This window comes from Saccopteryx bilineata, chromosome 1, assembly GCF_036850765.1.
Source record: "Saccopteryx bilineata isolate mSacBil1 chromosome 1, mSacBil1_pri_phased_curated, whole genome shotgun sequence".
Classification (NCBI taxonomy): domain Eukaryota; kingdom Metazoa; phylum Chordata; class Mammalia; order Chiroptera; family Emballonuridae; genus Saccopteryx; species Saccopteryx bilineata.
In genome coordinates, this window is record NC_089490.1 from 128,777,973 (window position 1) to 128,792,473 (window position 14,501).

Below are 14,501 nucleotides of genomic sequence, written 5' to 3' on the forward strand. Positions count from 1 at the left end.
GTGACAGAGGACAATCTGACTTTGGGTGATGGGTATGCAACATAATTGAACGACAAGATAACCTGGACATGTTATCTTTGAATATATGTATCCTGATTTATTGATGTCGCCCCATTAAAAAAATAAAATTATTTAAAAAAATAAATAAATAATAATGTGTTCTCAGTGTTTAGGCCACTGCCTGTCACAATAAATGCCTGTTGAACAAATGTTTAATTGACTTTTGACTGATCGGTCACTTTAAGGATTAATAAGATTATGTCTGCAAGGTTTTTCAAATCATGTATTGTTTGTACAATAAAAAAAATAGAAATAATACACTTTACTTCTTAAATAGGAATAATTCCAGAGGTCTGTAGAAATTAAAGAAGAAATAATTCACCTTCTGACTGAAGAGCTGTTTGAGATCACAGAAAAGTTTATTGTAGAAACACCAGAAAAGTCAAGTCCTTCAAGTACAGCTTTTAACCAGGAAATGATGATGTCACAGTACTCCCCAAGGTACCCACACTGAACACATCAGATGCTCCAAGGGAATCATGAGCTTGGACATTGTGTTAGGACTCAGCAAGCAAGTGAAGGAGGCTCCAGACCTTAGAAGCAAAGCCACCTTCTCTCTCTCAAGGCCCATGAAGTTGGCCACTACTTTCCCTTTCTTGTCCCCTTCAGCACATCTCAAGCACCTCATAGGACCCTACATGAAGAGTCAAAGTCTCACCAAGTGCTCAGTCACAGAGAGCAGGAGGCAGAAGGAACTTAGAGGGCTGGAGAAGAGCGTTAAGTTTGCAAATAAATGGCAGCTTGTAGCCTGGTTCAGACTGAACTTCCTAAGACCTGAGTCTGATCTTCACACTGCTCAGGGCCTGGGCACCTGGACAGAGCAGAGCTGGGCTGCACGTGCCCAGCCTGTGGAACAGTACTCAGGAGAGCTGTTATGGAGTACATTTCAGAAAGGCCTGAGCTTCCAAAGAATAAAGCTGTCAGGAGAGGCCAGACAGAACAGAACAGAACTTGATTGCTTGTCCATCAACTGCTCCATTCGTTGCTCACTACAGTCCTCCCTGTGGACAGAAACTCGGCCCCTCTGAAATACTCCCGCTTGGGACTGTTAATCCAGGGGACAATGCTTCTTGAGACCGGGATTCAGAATCAGGCCCAAACAAGCCACACTCTCCATCAACATGATAGCGTGGGGCTGCAGACCAGAAAGCAGGAATTGGTCCCTGGCACAGAGGAGCCCCTTACAAGCCAGCTTGCCATGCCGTCAGCCACTCACCCAAAGGCTTCATTTCATGGGTCCCTGAGGAATGGGTTTTTTGTTCCCAGGGCAGCCCAGGAACAGAAAAAGGAACCTGGGACTGAAAAACCTGTGTGACTGACATGGACTCTCCATTATCGGCCTTGTGGATGCTCTTCATTCCATGGCTGACCGGGCCCTGGGCATCCCTAGGGACAGGAGCAGGGCCAGCTAGGTGGAGTCTGAGTTGAAAATGTGAGTGGCCGTGTTTTGACTGCCAGCTAGAGCCTTTCATATATAGATCTGCTGTTTGGGTTATCCACCTGCTTTCTCATCTAGAGTGGACTTTATTGGCAAAACTGCTGAGACCCATCAGGAAAAGGTAAGTGAGAGGGGATCAGAAGAGCATGGGGGAGGGGACAGGAGCTAGGGGTCACAGAAACTTTCACTTCTACTCCAAGATGTGCCTGTGGGAGGTGTTGGTAGAAGTTTGGATGATCTGCAGTCTGGGGGAACCGCCTTTACCCCCATAACTGGTGCTGCCTTTGCTGCTCCCTCCGTAGTTTCCACCTCCACCACTCCCATAACCACCTCCGCTTCCTCCCCCATAGCCCCCTCCGTAGCCCCCACCCCCCCCCACGGGAGCTGCCACCTCCGCCATAGCCCCCGCCGCTGCCGCCGCTGCTGCTATAACCTCCAGAGCCTCGACCACCGCCGCCTCCTGCACCACCGAGAGTCACCTGGCTGCTCTGCACACCTGTGGAGGAGAGGGCAGCCCAGACGGGGTCAGAAGGACTGGGGGGCAGGGCAGCCTCCCACATCCTTCATCACTGGCAGCATCTGGCTTGCAGAAAGACACATTGGATGATAATATTCCCATTTCCAAAGTATTCTTCATGCTACAAAGGGATGTGAGGGCACATTTTCGTTATTGATATACCCTCAAGAGTTCTAAGCCATGCTGATTATTGGGAATTATAAAAATTAAGATAAAGAAGAGCTAAAGTCATAATTTATTTCAACAAATTTCTCCGGTTGTGTTTGCTCATTGGTTCTCATTGTGTGGGACTTGAAACTCAAATGCCCACTGCTGGTTCCCTGTTGAGCAATCCTGCCGAGCCCTCCCCCGCCTTGGCACCAACCAGCCCAGGTCTGGGGCCCTGCTACTTACAGATGCTCACGTGGCTCTGCAGCTCTCCCGACATCCTGTAAAACCAAAGCACATACATTAGCCAGACCTGCAAAAGTCCAAAGGAAGGCAGGCAGCAGGCTCAAAACATCAGGAGCAGAGGTGTCCCGAGCCTGGTTGTGTATGGGAAAAGCATGTGCCTGGGCAGGGAGATCAGGGCGATAGTGGCACCAGAAGGGATTTTAAGCATTTCCTTGGAGTCTTTTAATGGGTGTGGGGTGGGGTAGTTCACCACTTGGCTGCAATGGCTTGGGTTGAGATACAGGAACATTCTGCTGTATCTGTATGGTGGCAATGACCCTGCCAAATAATACAAATCTGCTTCTGACTTGAATGTTTCTGTTCACCCTGGGTTATCAATCTTTCCAGAAAGACTGGGAAGATCTTCTCTCCACATAGTCAGTCCCGCTGCTCCAGCAGAGCTACCTGCGTGCTGGCCCCCAAGCATGGCCCACCTGCTCTCCTCGCCCTCCAGCAGCCTGCGGTAGGTGGCGATCTCCACGTCCAGGGCCAGCTTGGCTCCCAGCAGTGACTGGTAGTCACGCAGCAGTCGAGCCATATGCTCCTTTGACTGCTGCAGGGCCTCCTCCATTCCTTGCAGCTTCTGCCCCGCATCCTGGAGGGCCCGCTGTCCTTTCTCCTCTGCATCCAAAATGACCGTGTTCATCTGGTCAATCTGCTCAGGAAATAGTCATGGAAAAGAAGCACGCAAGGGTTGAGTCTCAGGAGCCCCATCTGGCAGGGCATCATGGGAGTATGTCTGTTCAGTCCACCCTGAGCACCCATCTCACCTGCTTTTTGATGTTGCTTATCTCGGCTTGCAGCCTCTGGATAGTACGGTTGAGCTCTGCAATCTCCATCTTGCTGTTCTTCAGATCATCTCCATGTCTTCCCGCTGTCATCTGGAGCTCCTGGTACTGAGGGTCAAAAGCAGCATCATGGTCAGCCTGAAGCCCACAGAGAACCTCTCCAGGAGGAGGTAGACCTGCCTTCCCAGACCCTACCCAAGAATGATCTTTCCTCAGAAAGTTCCCAGATCACTGCCCCCACATAATCACACCTGTACTAAACCCCCCTCTCCCAAGCTCTGACCATACATACACGTGCACACACCAAGCCTTCCTTGTTTTCACTAGTGTCAGGCCCATCCCTACATCCCAGACAGACAAAGCTGTTTCTGGTTGTCCTTTTTACTCCTCCCCATATCTAAGCCTTCAAATGGGTCCCTACGCACACTGGGACCCCCCTCACTTTTTCTACTCTACCATAGTTTTTTCCTACCCTTTTCCAGAATGACTTCCCTAAGAGTCAGGACCTCACTCCCTTGGGGCCCTCAGCATGCCCCATGTTTATTTGCATTTCCCTCTCTATCTCCTTTCCATGACTACACGGTCCCAGCAACAGGAACTCTGCCCATAGGCCATGACTCAGAAGAAAGCAATGAGGAGGGTTGGCTCAAGGAAATCTCTGCATTCTGATATTTCCACTGTTGGCCATTGGTCTACCTAGACTGACACTGAAATCCATGCCATTCAGAATATCTGCCTGCAGGGTACCAGGACAGAAGCCAGCAAGAATGAAGGTTGCCATAGATCATTTATCTGCAAAGCAGATCTCATGTGCCAGGTGCTCAGAATTTCGTGACTGGCCTTTGCTCCTTAACTACAGAGTCTTCAACTTCCCAAAAGGTCCAGGTCAATTTATATTAAAGAAGTAATCAAAGATGTGCCCAAAGACTTAACTACAGGGATATTTATCTGAAAGTGAGGGTTTATTCTTAACATGGATACCACACTGCTATTAAAGATATGTTGAATAGCCTGACCAGGCAGTGGTGCAGTGGATAGAGCATCAGAATGGGACACGGAGGACCCATGTTCAAAACCCCAAGGTCACCGCTTGAGCACAGGCTCACCAGCTTGAGTGCAGGGTCGTTGGCTTGAGTGTGGGATCATAGACGTGACCCCATGGTCGCTAGCTTGAGCCCAAAAGTTGCTGGCTTGAAGCCCAAGGTCGCTGGCTTGAGCCCAAGGTCACTGGCTTAAGCAAGGGTCACTCGTTCTGCTGTAGTCCCCCAGTCAAGGCACATATAAGAAAGCAATCAATGAACAAGCAATCAACAAACAACTAAGATGCTGCAACAAAGAGTTGATGATTCTCATCTCTCTCCCTTCCTGTCTGTCTATCCCTATCTGTCCATCCCTTTGACTCTCTCTCTGTCTCTGTCAAAAATTAAAAAAAAAAAAGATATGTAGAATATTTAATATCACAGAAAGGCATTCAAACTGATTTAGAAAAGTGCAAAACTATATTGTAAAAGCTCTCATTATGGAAAAATAAGAATAAAAACATAATAATGGTTGAAAGCATGGGTTTCTAGATGGCACACCTGAGTTTAATTAAATTCTGCCTCTGTCACTTACCAGCCACAAGACCTCAGAGAAATTAGGTAATCTCATATTCTAGTATGTATATGTAAAATGAGGATAATGACATCTTCATCTCATAGGGCTGTTGTAAGGAGTAAATAAAAATAATATATATATATATATAAAGCGCTTAGTGCAGAGTCTAGCACATATGAGTTTTCAATAAATACTAGCTATGAAGAACTGGTAGAAAATATGCTGATATATTAATAGTGGTAGAGGGAGATGAGTAATCTTTATCGGTAATTTCTATATTTTCTATTACAAACTTGTATTACTTAAGAACTAAGAGAAAGACAGGACAAGATCTGAAGGCATGTTTGGTGTTATACACCAAGGTGGGCGGTGGGGCAGCAGGCCCACCTTGCTGTGGTACAGGGCCTCAGCCTCCTCCTTGCTCTTCTGTGCGATCATTTCATACTGGGTCTGCACGGCCGCGATGATGCTGTCCAGGTCCAGGCAGCGGTTATTGTCCATGGACACGATGACATTGGTGTCGCTGATGTCAGTCTGCATCTGGGACAGCTCCTGCAAGGCATGAGCCACAGGCTGACTCTTACTGTCTGCCTGGGGCCTCAGTTTCCCTCTTCTCCTCTCTCAAAGCACTCTGGGAAAGCCAGAAGCCTGGGCCAGATGGGACACTCAGGGCAATGTTCTTTGAACTGTTGTTGTGCACTGAGAGGGGACCTTAACTAAAGGTAAAGGCACCCAGATCTAGCTTCCGGGGAGAAGAAAGAGCCTGAACTCACAGCCCACCCTGCTGTTCTGGTGCCCTGTGTCTCCGCCTTACTCGGGCTTGGCTGCCACCTTGAGCTGGGCCCTCCTGTTCCTTGAAGGCACAGAGACTCTCAGAGGCAGTAGGAAGGACTCCACTTTGTAGCCCTTCACACTAACTTTTGAGTCTAGACTCGACTGTGACTAGCTGGGTAACTGAGCAAGTGATTTAATCTCTCAGTGCCTCAGTTGTCTCATCCATATAATGGAAATACCCAGGACATAGTAACTATCCTAGCACAGCATCTGGCCCTGAGTGGTGCCTCCAAGACATAGGTGACTATGAGACCAAGGATGGTAACAGCATGCTATCCCTCACCACTATCTTCATCTTCATTCCCTTTGAGATTCACACTGTCCACTCTTATGGAGTCCTTAACAGTCCCCATGGACTTCCTAGTACTGATGAAGATTTCTGGTTGGTTTTGCCCCTGAATGTCCCAGGTGTTAACCTCATTTCCCAAACAGAAGCATGCCAGCTTTACTTCCTCCTACCTCAGGACTCTCCCTGCCTCCCATCTCCAACGACCCACCCAGGAATCCTGAGCACGAGGGGTTAAGAGGATGGATGAGGTGTCTGGAGCGAGGACTCTCTAGTGTACAGTTTTTGTTTCAGGCCTTCCCCTCTTACAGCGCATATGCATTGTGGGATGTGGGAAAAGACAAGGGTTTCTCATGAACTCACCGTCTCAAATAAATATTTCAGGAAATTGACCTCCCCAAACAGAACGTCCACCTTGGACTGTAGGTTCACTTTGTTTATATAAGCAGCATCCACATCCTGAACAACAAGCAAAGACAAAGATAGTCTGACCTTTTTGCCGGGGTGTTGCCTGCCACCAGCTGGTTGCATAGCCTGGGCAAGTGGCAAAGTTTCTCTGGGTTTATTTCCTTGCCTGCAAATGTCCTCACCTGACTCAAATAAGGGACATGCAAACCCTGGCTTTCCTGGCCAGAAGGAAATGTGACACCGAGCTCTTCATCTTGGTCAGTCACACATAACACCCCAGGTTCTTCCCCTGGTCCCAAGGCTGTACATAACTGACACTCAAAGCTGTCAATTAATTTAATTCACTTTCAGGACTCTGAAGAGATGGTAGTCCTGAGGATTCCGAAAGATCCACATTAGCATTGCCCCTTGGTGTAAGGTCTTCAGCGTTTGCACAACACACTCCACAAGCCAGCCCCCAAGGTCACCCTGTTCATCCCTGTCACACAGCATCTCGCAGGAATTCCTCACTCTGTTTAACCTCTTGGGCCCACAGTCCCCTCGGGGACTCACCTTCTTCAGGATGACAAAGTCATTCTCATTATTGGTCCTCCGGTTGATTTCTTCCTCATATCTGTGGGAGGAAGGTAAGAAACACAGACAGGCTGCAGAGGTTGACCTTAGCTCCTTGAGAGTTCTCCTTGCAGGGGAGGCTCAGAAGTCCCTCAATCTTTATTGTCCTGGACTCTGACTGTCCCCTGCCAAGGCCTGCAACTCTCACTGGCAAGCAGTTGGAGCTAGCTCCCGGTTCTCCAGGTCAACTACCCAACGTGGAAAATTCAGACCCACATAGAACAGTGGCTCCATTATTTACTTGTAAATTTGTCAAGTGCAATTATATTATAATCGTAATTAAAATAACCACTTTTACTAAATATTTTTAAAGAGAAAAAAAACTTTACCTATGGTTCTGCACCCCCCAACACCTTCAGTGTGAATTTCATTTCTCCCTTTTCATCTCACACACACTTGTCTCCCTACTGACCCAATGCAGTAAGCATGTCAGAGTGATGTTAAGAGCAGCACCCTCCACCCTCAGCATGAGGAGGGAAAGGCCAGTCAGTTGCTGCATCATGCAGAAGCAGCTGATGTAGAATTAGACAAATCCTGTCAGCCCTACCATTATTATTGACAATAACTAGTGCTTACTGAGCATTTAGTAGGTGTGGACAGTATAAGAACTTATTAAACATAGCTTTGTCTAAACCAGTGGATCTCAAAGCGTGACCCCCAGCCTCCCAGCACCACCATCACTTGAAAATATTAGAAGTGCAAGCATTGCATCCCCATCCCAGACCTCCCTGATCAATCTCATCTCAACAAGCTGATGCACATTAAAGTTTAAGAGTCACGATCTACACCTCACAACAATCCAACAAGGAGGGTGCTTACTATCCCCAGTTTACTAATGTGAAAGCTAAAGCCTTAGACAGATGGACCTGCAGACAGCCAGATAGTGGCAAAGCCCACAACGGGAATGAGGCTTATCTGGCTCCAGCACCACGTAGCTAGTCTGCTCTGTCCCTGCACAATACTATCAAGAGCTGACTGGCAGTACCAGGGCTTCCATATGCAGAGTGGAGCCCTTGCAGTTGCACAGTGCAGAGCCTGCATGGTTGTGCTCAGTGGCTTGCTCCCACACTTTACACAGTAACATGGAAGCAGAATGTCTTGCACCCTGAGTCCATTCCCTGTCCTGCGTCCCCCTGAGTGCTTTGCCCGCCTGGCGCCTCACTTGTTCTTGTAGTCCTCCACGGCATCCTGCATGCTCACGATCTCAGCCTTCTGGCGCATCTGCTCTGTATTGAGGAAATCCACCTGCCTCCGCAGCTCACTGATGTAGTTCTCCAAGACGGGCTCCAGGTTTCTGGTCCGAGTCGAAGTGTTCATCTGTTGCAGCAGCTCCCATTTTGTTTGTAGCACCTGATTCTGCTGCTCCAGGAATCGCACCTAAGAGCAAGAGACCTGCAGGTTCACCCCAGGTGGTAGGTCTAGGAAGCACCCCATGGGGAGGAGGATAGGCAACCCCATAGCATGTTTAGAGTTCAGAGAGTCAGGATGGCCCTTTTAGGGGTCAGAAAACATCTCTTTCATTGGGATCAGGACATACGAGCACAGTGTGATGGCTATAACCATTTAGCCTAAAATTAACACTAAGCTAACTCTGGCATTGAAGGTACATCCCTCCAAGTCCCTTGTGTCCTTTAGCTGCCTGCAACTTATACCATACAGCCTCTCCTGCTCAGTTCATCCATGCCACGTGAGGAGAGGTAAGGGGGCATCTGAGCCTCTGACACGTCCCAGGCGCATTTCTCTCTGTGGTGAAATGCTTTCTGTGATCGAGGAGAAAGGGAACTAAGAGGAGAGCAGGAACAATTCGGCTCAGCTTTGTTTTAACTGATTCTGGGTCCACTTGCCTGGACCTCCCCACCACCTCCGCTGGCTGCCAGTCTGTTTTTCAGGGAAGTCACCTCATTTAAGTGTTTTTTTATAACCCAGACAGAAATTTAAAAGTAAATGTTCTCATTTGTGTAATACCTTCCAGTGCCCCAAAGTGCAGACTTTGTCTAGCGTTCGGGAAGCACCCAGACTGCTATTTCCTTCATTCACACAGAGAATCGAAAGTGGACATCATCTTTTATTCTCAGCACCTCTTCCCCAACACTGCGGACACAAAGGTCAGGTTCAAGGTCAAAAGAACTGGCTGGCTGTACAGACCAAGCGCATGGACTCTGCGTGATAATAATCAACCCTCCCCTAACCTGTGCCGGGTGCTTGCAGATGCAGGCTCCCCTCTCGTGTCATAGGTGAAGAGTGAGGATGTGCGGTGCTGTGCTTTTCTTAGGTGAGCATACTCACTCTCCAGACTCTGTCAGGAACTATGAATGGGCGCAGAGCCATTGCTTGTGCTGTCAGAGCAGAACCCTGAAGGCATGCCCTACAATGGGGCACTAAGGAGGGTGCCTAGAATCCTCAGGACTTGAGAATGCCTATCTGAGGGTCCAGCCCTTGTTAACCCCCTTTGGGTTCTGACTCTAGGATGAAAAATGTGCGCAGAGAACACTATTTTTTGTGGCTCATTTTTGTTTGACTTAGCAAAGCAAAAGATAAGGCAAACCAGCTCTCACAGGTTTATCAGCACAGCTGGTAGGAGATTTCTGCCACCTGGCCTATTTTCACTCAGCGGCACTCCCAGGGAGTGGAGAAATCTATTTAACACTGTTCACAGCCCTGTGCTCCATGTCGTGGAGACTGACAACAACAACAAGAACAATCTTATAGTCCTACAGGGAATCTTCACATCAAACAATGAGGGAACAGTTGGACAACTCTGATTGCTTGGGGCTTAGCCAGAGACACCCTCCCCCTGGGTCTTGTTAGGCCACCCAAACTGCAGAGGCAGAGGCTGGCTTCAGGGAATGCCAGGCAATTTTAATGGGATTTACTGTAACTAGAAAAATCATTGAAAGCCATTGCGTATTTTTCCCGTGCTCCCCCAGACACTCCTGGGCTATGTCCCCCACTAGCAATATTCAGGGGAAGTTCAGAAAACACCAATAAAATTTAGCACCACGCTGAGCTAACCTACTTACTGGAAAAAGTACACCCCACTTGACTCTCGTGCCCCTCTACCTCCGTCTGGTTCATGCCACAGAGACATCCTAGAGCCTCTAGCAACCCAGATCTCTCCAACTCTTTGCCTGGCTAACTCCTATTTACCCTTAGATCTCAACTAAAGTGTCACACCCTTTCTGGTGTCGGCCCCTATTTTTTCCCCTATGACATTTATCATAATTTGCAGTCTCTTAATGTTGTTTCAGCAGGTCCCTCTCTGATAGAGGTGAGCCCCAGGAAGGCAGGCCCATGCTTGCTTTTTTCTCCAGGGGACACAGTTGCTGAGACTCATGGTGCCTACAGAGAAGAGAGTTTATAAGTATCATAGACTAGTGAAATGCCAAGGGCTTTGGAATTGCCTGGCATAGGCGATTCAAAATCAGCAGAATAAAGTCAGGCCAGTGTCCTTATGGGAAGAACTGGACCCTCTTCTTTTTTCCTTGAGGTCCTTTTCCTTTGTCATTGGTTCTAAAAAAAAAAAAAAAAAAAAAAGACTATCTCCATCCCTACACTCTTAGTGTCAACTTAGTGTCAAGCTTGACACAGGAATGAATAGCTGACTCAATTTTTCATTCAACACAGATTTATTGTGCAATTAACATAAGCCAGGTACTATTCTGTATGCTGGAGATTCAATAATTAATGTAACAGACAAAATCCCTGCTTCCCAGGAGTTTACATTCTATTCAGAGAGACAACTGTAAAGAAATATGAGCCTGACCAGGCGGTGGCATAGTGGATAGACCATCGGACTGGAATGCATAGGACCCAGGTTCAAAACCCCGAGGTCACCAGCTTGAGTGCAGGCTTATCTGGTTTGAGCAAAGCTCACCAACTTGAGCCCAGTGTCACTGACTTAAGCAAGGGGTCACTCGGTCTGCTGTAACCCCTGGTCAAGGCACATATGAGAAAGCAATCAATGAACAACTAAGATGCTGCAACGAAGAATTGATGCTTCTCATCTCTCTCCCTTCCTATCTTTCTGTCCCTATCTGTCCCTCTCTCTGTCTCTGTCACGGAAAATAAAAAAAGAAATGTGAAATATACAGTGTGTTAAATGACTTTAGGAGCCATGGAGGCAAGTAACACAAAGATGGTGGATTGAATGCTGGGATAAACGTGCTACTTTAAGTAGGAAGATCAGGGAAGGCCTCATTAAGACAGTGGTATTTGAGCTAAGACCTGAAGGAGTTGAGGGAGGAGGCTAACTCACTCTTTGAAGGAAGGAGTTCCAAGCAGAAGAATAGCAAGTGCAAAGGCCCTGAGGCAGGACCATGCTTGGTGTGCTGGAGAATGCAAGAATGAAATAGTGTTCTGGTAAGCAAAAGGAAAGCAGGAGAGGTGCAGAGAGAGTGCTCAGGGCCTCTGTAGGCAGTGAGTTTGTATCCAAGACAGCTAAATTTCAACCATCATTCTGTTACTAAACCTTGCAGCTTGAGAGACAGTGGTGAGATTCAGCTGGTTTGCACTGGTTCAACCGAACCGATACCTAATTTTTTGTTGAGTTTGGCAAACTGGTTGTTAAAATGGCACTTGTAATCAGGGTCTCTCTAAAGTGGGCACCTGGGCAGCTGCCCAATGTGGAAATCACAAATTTACATTCCTTACTCTTTTTTAATGTTCATCTGAGCAACAGTGTATTCTAAACACCCAGAGTAATGTTCATTCCGTCCATAGGTGGAAAAAAATGGACGGAACTATGCTTGTAATATTTATTCATTCATTTGATAAAACTCATTGTACCTCTGATGAAATACTACATTCTAATTCCCTCACATTTGTTACTTCAGTAAATAAACATATAACATAAAGAGGAAAAGTGCCAAACAACTAGGGGGTGACAAGCTGTCATTTGTTTCAGTCTTGCATTATGCTCAAAATTCACCCAAGATATTATGAGTATTATTTAATATTTTTTCATTAATATTTTAAAACTCTTATTACATCATCTAATGTTGTGTACCTCTTCCATTGTTCTTATTTAAATATTAAGTGCATGAAATAATAAACTACCTTTCAGTATATTTTTTTTATACTTAAAATCTTCATTAGGGCAGAAAACCGGTTATTAAATTACTTGAATGTCACCACTGTTGAGAGAGCTGTTCTAGCTGGTGGTAGACATGCTGCCTAATTTTCACAGATGCAAGCCAGCGGTTAACAATAACTGTAGGTAGGAGGGCAAGATTATATATGATCTTACAGAGTCTTGGCTTCTATTCTAAATGAGACAAAAAATCAATGGAGGATTAAATGGAGGAGTGATGTGACATTTTCAAAGAATGGCTCTCTTGCGGTACTAAGAAGAGGCTGGATGGGCTTACAAGTGAAAGCAAGAGGACTCATCAGAAACCAGGGTCCACAGTCACTGCAAGGGAGGTCTTTTCCCTTACAGCCAGGTCAGAGCCCTCCTGGATACGAACTCTCTCTTCATGGTCAACACTGGCCACGACCTTGGAGAAAGACAGAAGCCACAGTTTCTCACATCTTGGCCTCTGCCCATAGCTCCATGTCACAAAACTGAACAGCTGTCCTATTCATGGTGGGGCCACAATCAAATGAGAATCTCAGGAGATCAGCTGCCAGGATCTCATAGTTATTTTACTGACCCCTCCCCCCCAAGTCACTCTTGTTCCTGGTGATTTGGACCTGGACCAGACCTAATCTAAGTTTAATCAGGGAACTAGGGAGAGGGGCCTCACTGGCTTCATCTGGCTCATTCTTAGGCCTTAATGAGCTAAAATGAGGAATTCAGACAGAATTTTACTGAGTATGCTGTTGACGTTAGCCCCCGGCAATACCCACCAGGGCATTCACCTAGGCTCTCCTGTGCCTCCTTGAGGACAGGAGCCACCCTGTAACACATTGTCTGGCATATAATAGATGCTCAGTAAATGTTTGAGGGATGGATGAGTGGGTGGATAGATGGATGGATGGATGGATGGATGAATAGTGGATAATGATGAATGAGAATGAGGTAACTACATCACGTATTTTGTCTGTTGGGAATTTTCACACATCTTATCTGTTTTCCTACAAAAAGGAAAAGATGGAGCCAAATTCCCTCATTAAGTTAAACTGAGACCTAAATGACATGAATGCTTTTTTAAGGTCCCAGGACATACACATCTGGAAGTAATTAACACCACCAAACCAAGACATCACAGCGTGGTGAGAGATGGCAGGGCACCAGGACCTCTCAGTCATCTGGTCAGGGCCCAGAGACTCTGCCTGTCCCTGAGGCACTCACCTTGTCAATGAAGGAGGCAAACTTGTTGTTGAGAACCATGATCTGCTCCCGCTCCTGGGTCTTGACCCTCTGAATTTCAGGGTCCACCTCCAGGTCAAGTGGCTGTAGGAGGCTCTGGTTAATGGTCACCTGCTGGATGCCCCCCATGGGACAAGAAGAACCAAAGACCCCAAGCCCAAAACCACCTCTTCCATAGCTACCACCTCCAAAGCCAACACCCCCAAAGGCACCACCTCCAAAGCCGCCACCTCCAGAGCAACCCCCCCCAAAACCACCAAAAGCACCACCTCCAAAACCATTACCTCCAGAGCCACCCCCTCCAAAATTTCTGGCCCCTCCAAACCCCCCTTTTACTCCCCCACCCTGGAGGAAGCCACTGGTGCTTCTCTCCACTAGGTTCACTGAGATGCTTTTAATGCCACCCAGATTGTAGAGGCTCCGGGAGCCAAACCCCCTCATAAGGCTGCCATACCCACCACCACTACATCTCCCTGGGGCATGGCACCCAGACCCCACAGCCCACCTCCCACCACCCGAGGCTACGGAAGAGCCAAGGCTGTAAACCCGCTTGCTCTTTGAGCTAAATGCTGACTGAGAGCTAAACTGGCGGCTCATGTTTGCTGGAGCATCCAGGCAAGCAGACAAGGGAAAGAGCCCAGCTGGGAGGAGGCGGAGACCAGGGCAGGAAGAAGGGTGACTCCTTTGCAAGAGATCTTGGCTCTGTCTCTATATATACACATAATGCCACTGACTGGGCGGGGCACTTTCCGAATCCTGGGAGGGGAGTATTTGCCTGTTCAGTTTGCCTGCCAGCACCATCTGTTTCAAACCTCATACCTATGAGTTGCAGAAATTACAGTGACAAACTTCCTGAACTTGATCATTTATCATTCATCTCTTTCCATTTAAAGATCAGAGTGCAGTAATCTCTCAGGGTCATGCTGTTGAAAACTCCTCTACAAGTTTTTTCTCAAATTATTTGTTGACATCTTCCTAAGAAACTCCACCACTAAGTTGGTTGTTCGGGGGGGGGGGGGGTGACTGGGAGATCTGGGGCAAAGTTAGGGGTCATCTAGCCACCTTGGGACTGCAGCTAGAACAAGGGTGGAGACATCTGCTACCCTAGAATTCTAGTAGGTCAAAAGTTTTGTCCTCACCTCTGCTTCTGCTCCCCACTGTTACCATTGCCATGCACACCCCCAAACTTTAGCCACATGAAAACATGGTCTTGTGGTCAT

The 14,501-nt window shown here is 47.3% G+C and overlaps 1 protein-coding gene across 1 annotated transcript; it reads right to left on the bottom strand.

Annotated features, from left to right (window-relative positions):
• Positions 1-398: 398 nt before the first annotated feature.
• On the bottom strand, positions 399-13,949 carry KRT77 (keratin 77). The gene is given in 10 exon segments (XM_066265769.1): positions 399-1,866; positions 1,868-1,994; positions 2,409-2,443; positions 2,882-3,102; positions 3,218-3,343; positions 5,219-5,383; positions 6,315-6,410; positions 6,912-6,972; positions 8,134-8,348; positions 13,264-13,949. Coding segments are annotated over 10 exon segments (1,839 nt in total). The 5' UTR covers positions 13,879-13,949; the 3' UTR covers positions 399-1,688.
• Between the last annotated feature and the right edge of the window lie 552 nt (positions 13,950-14,501).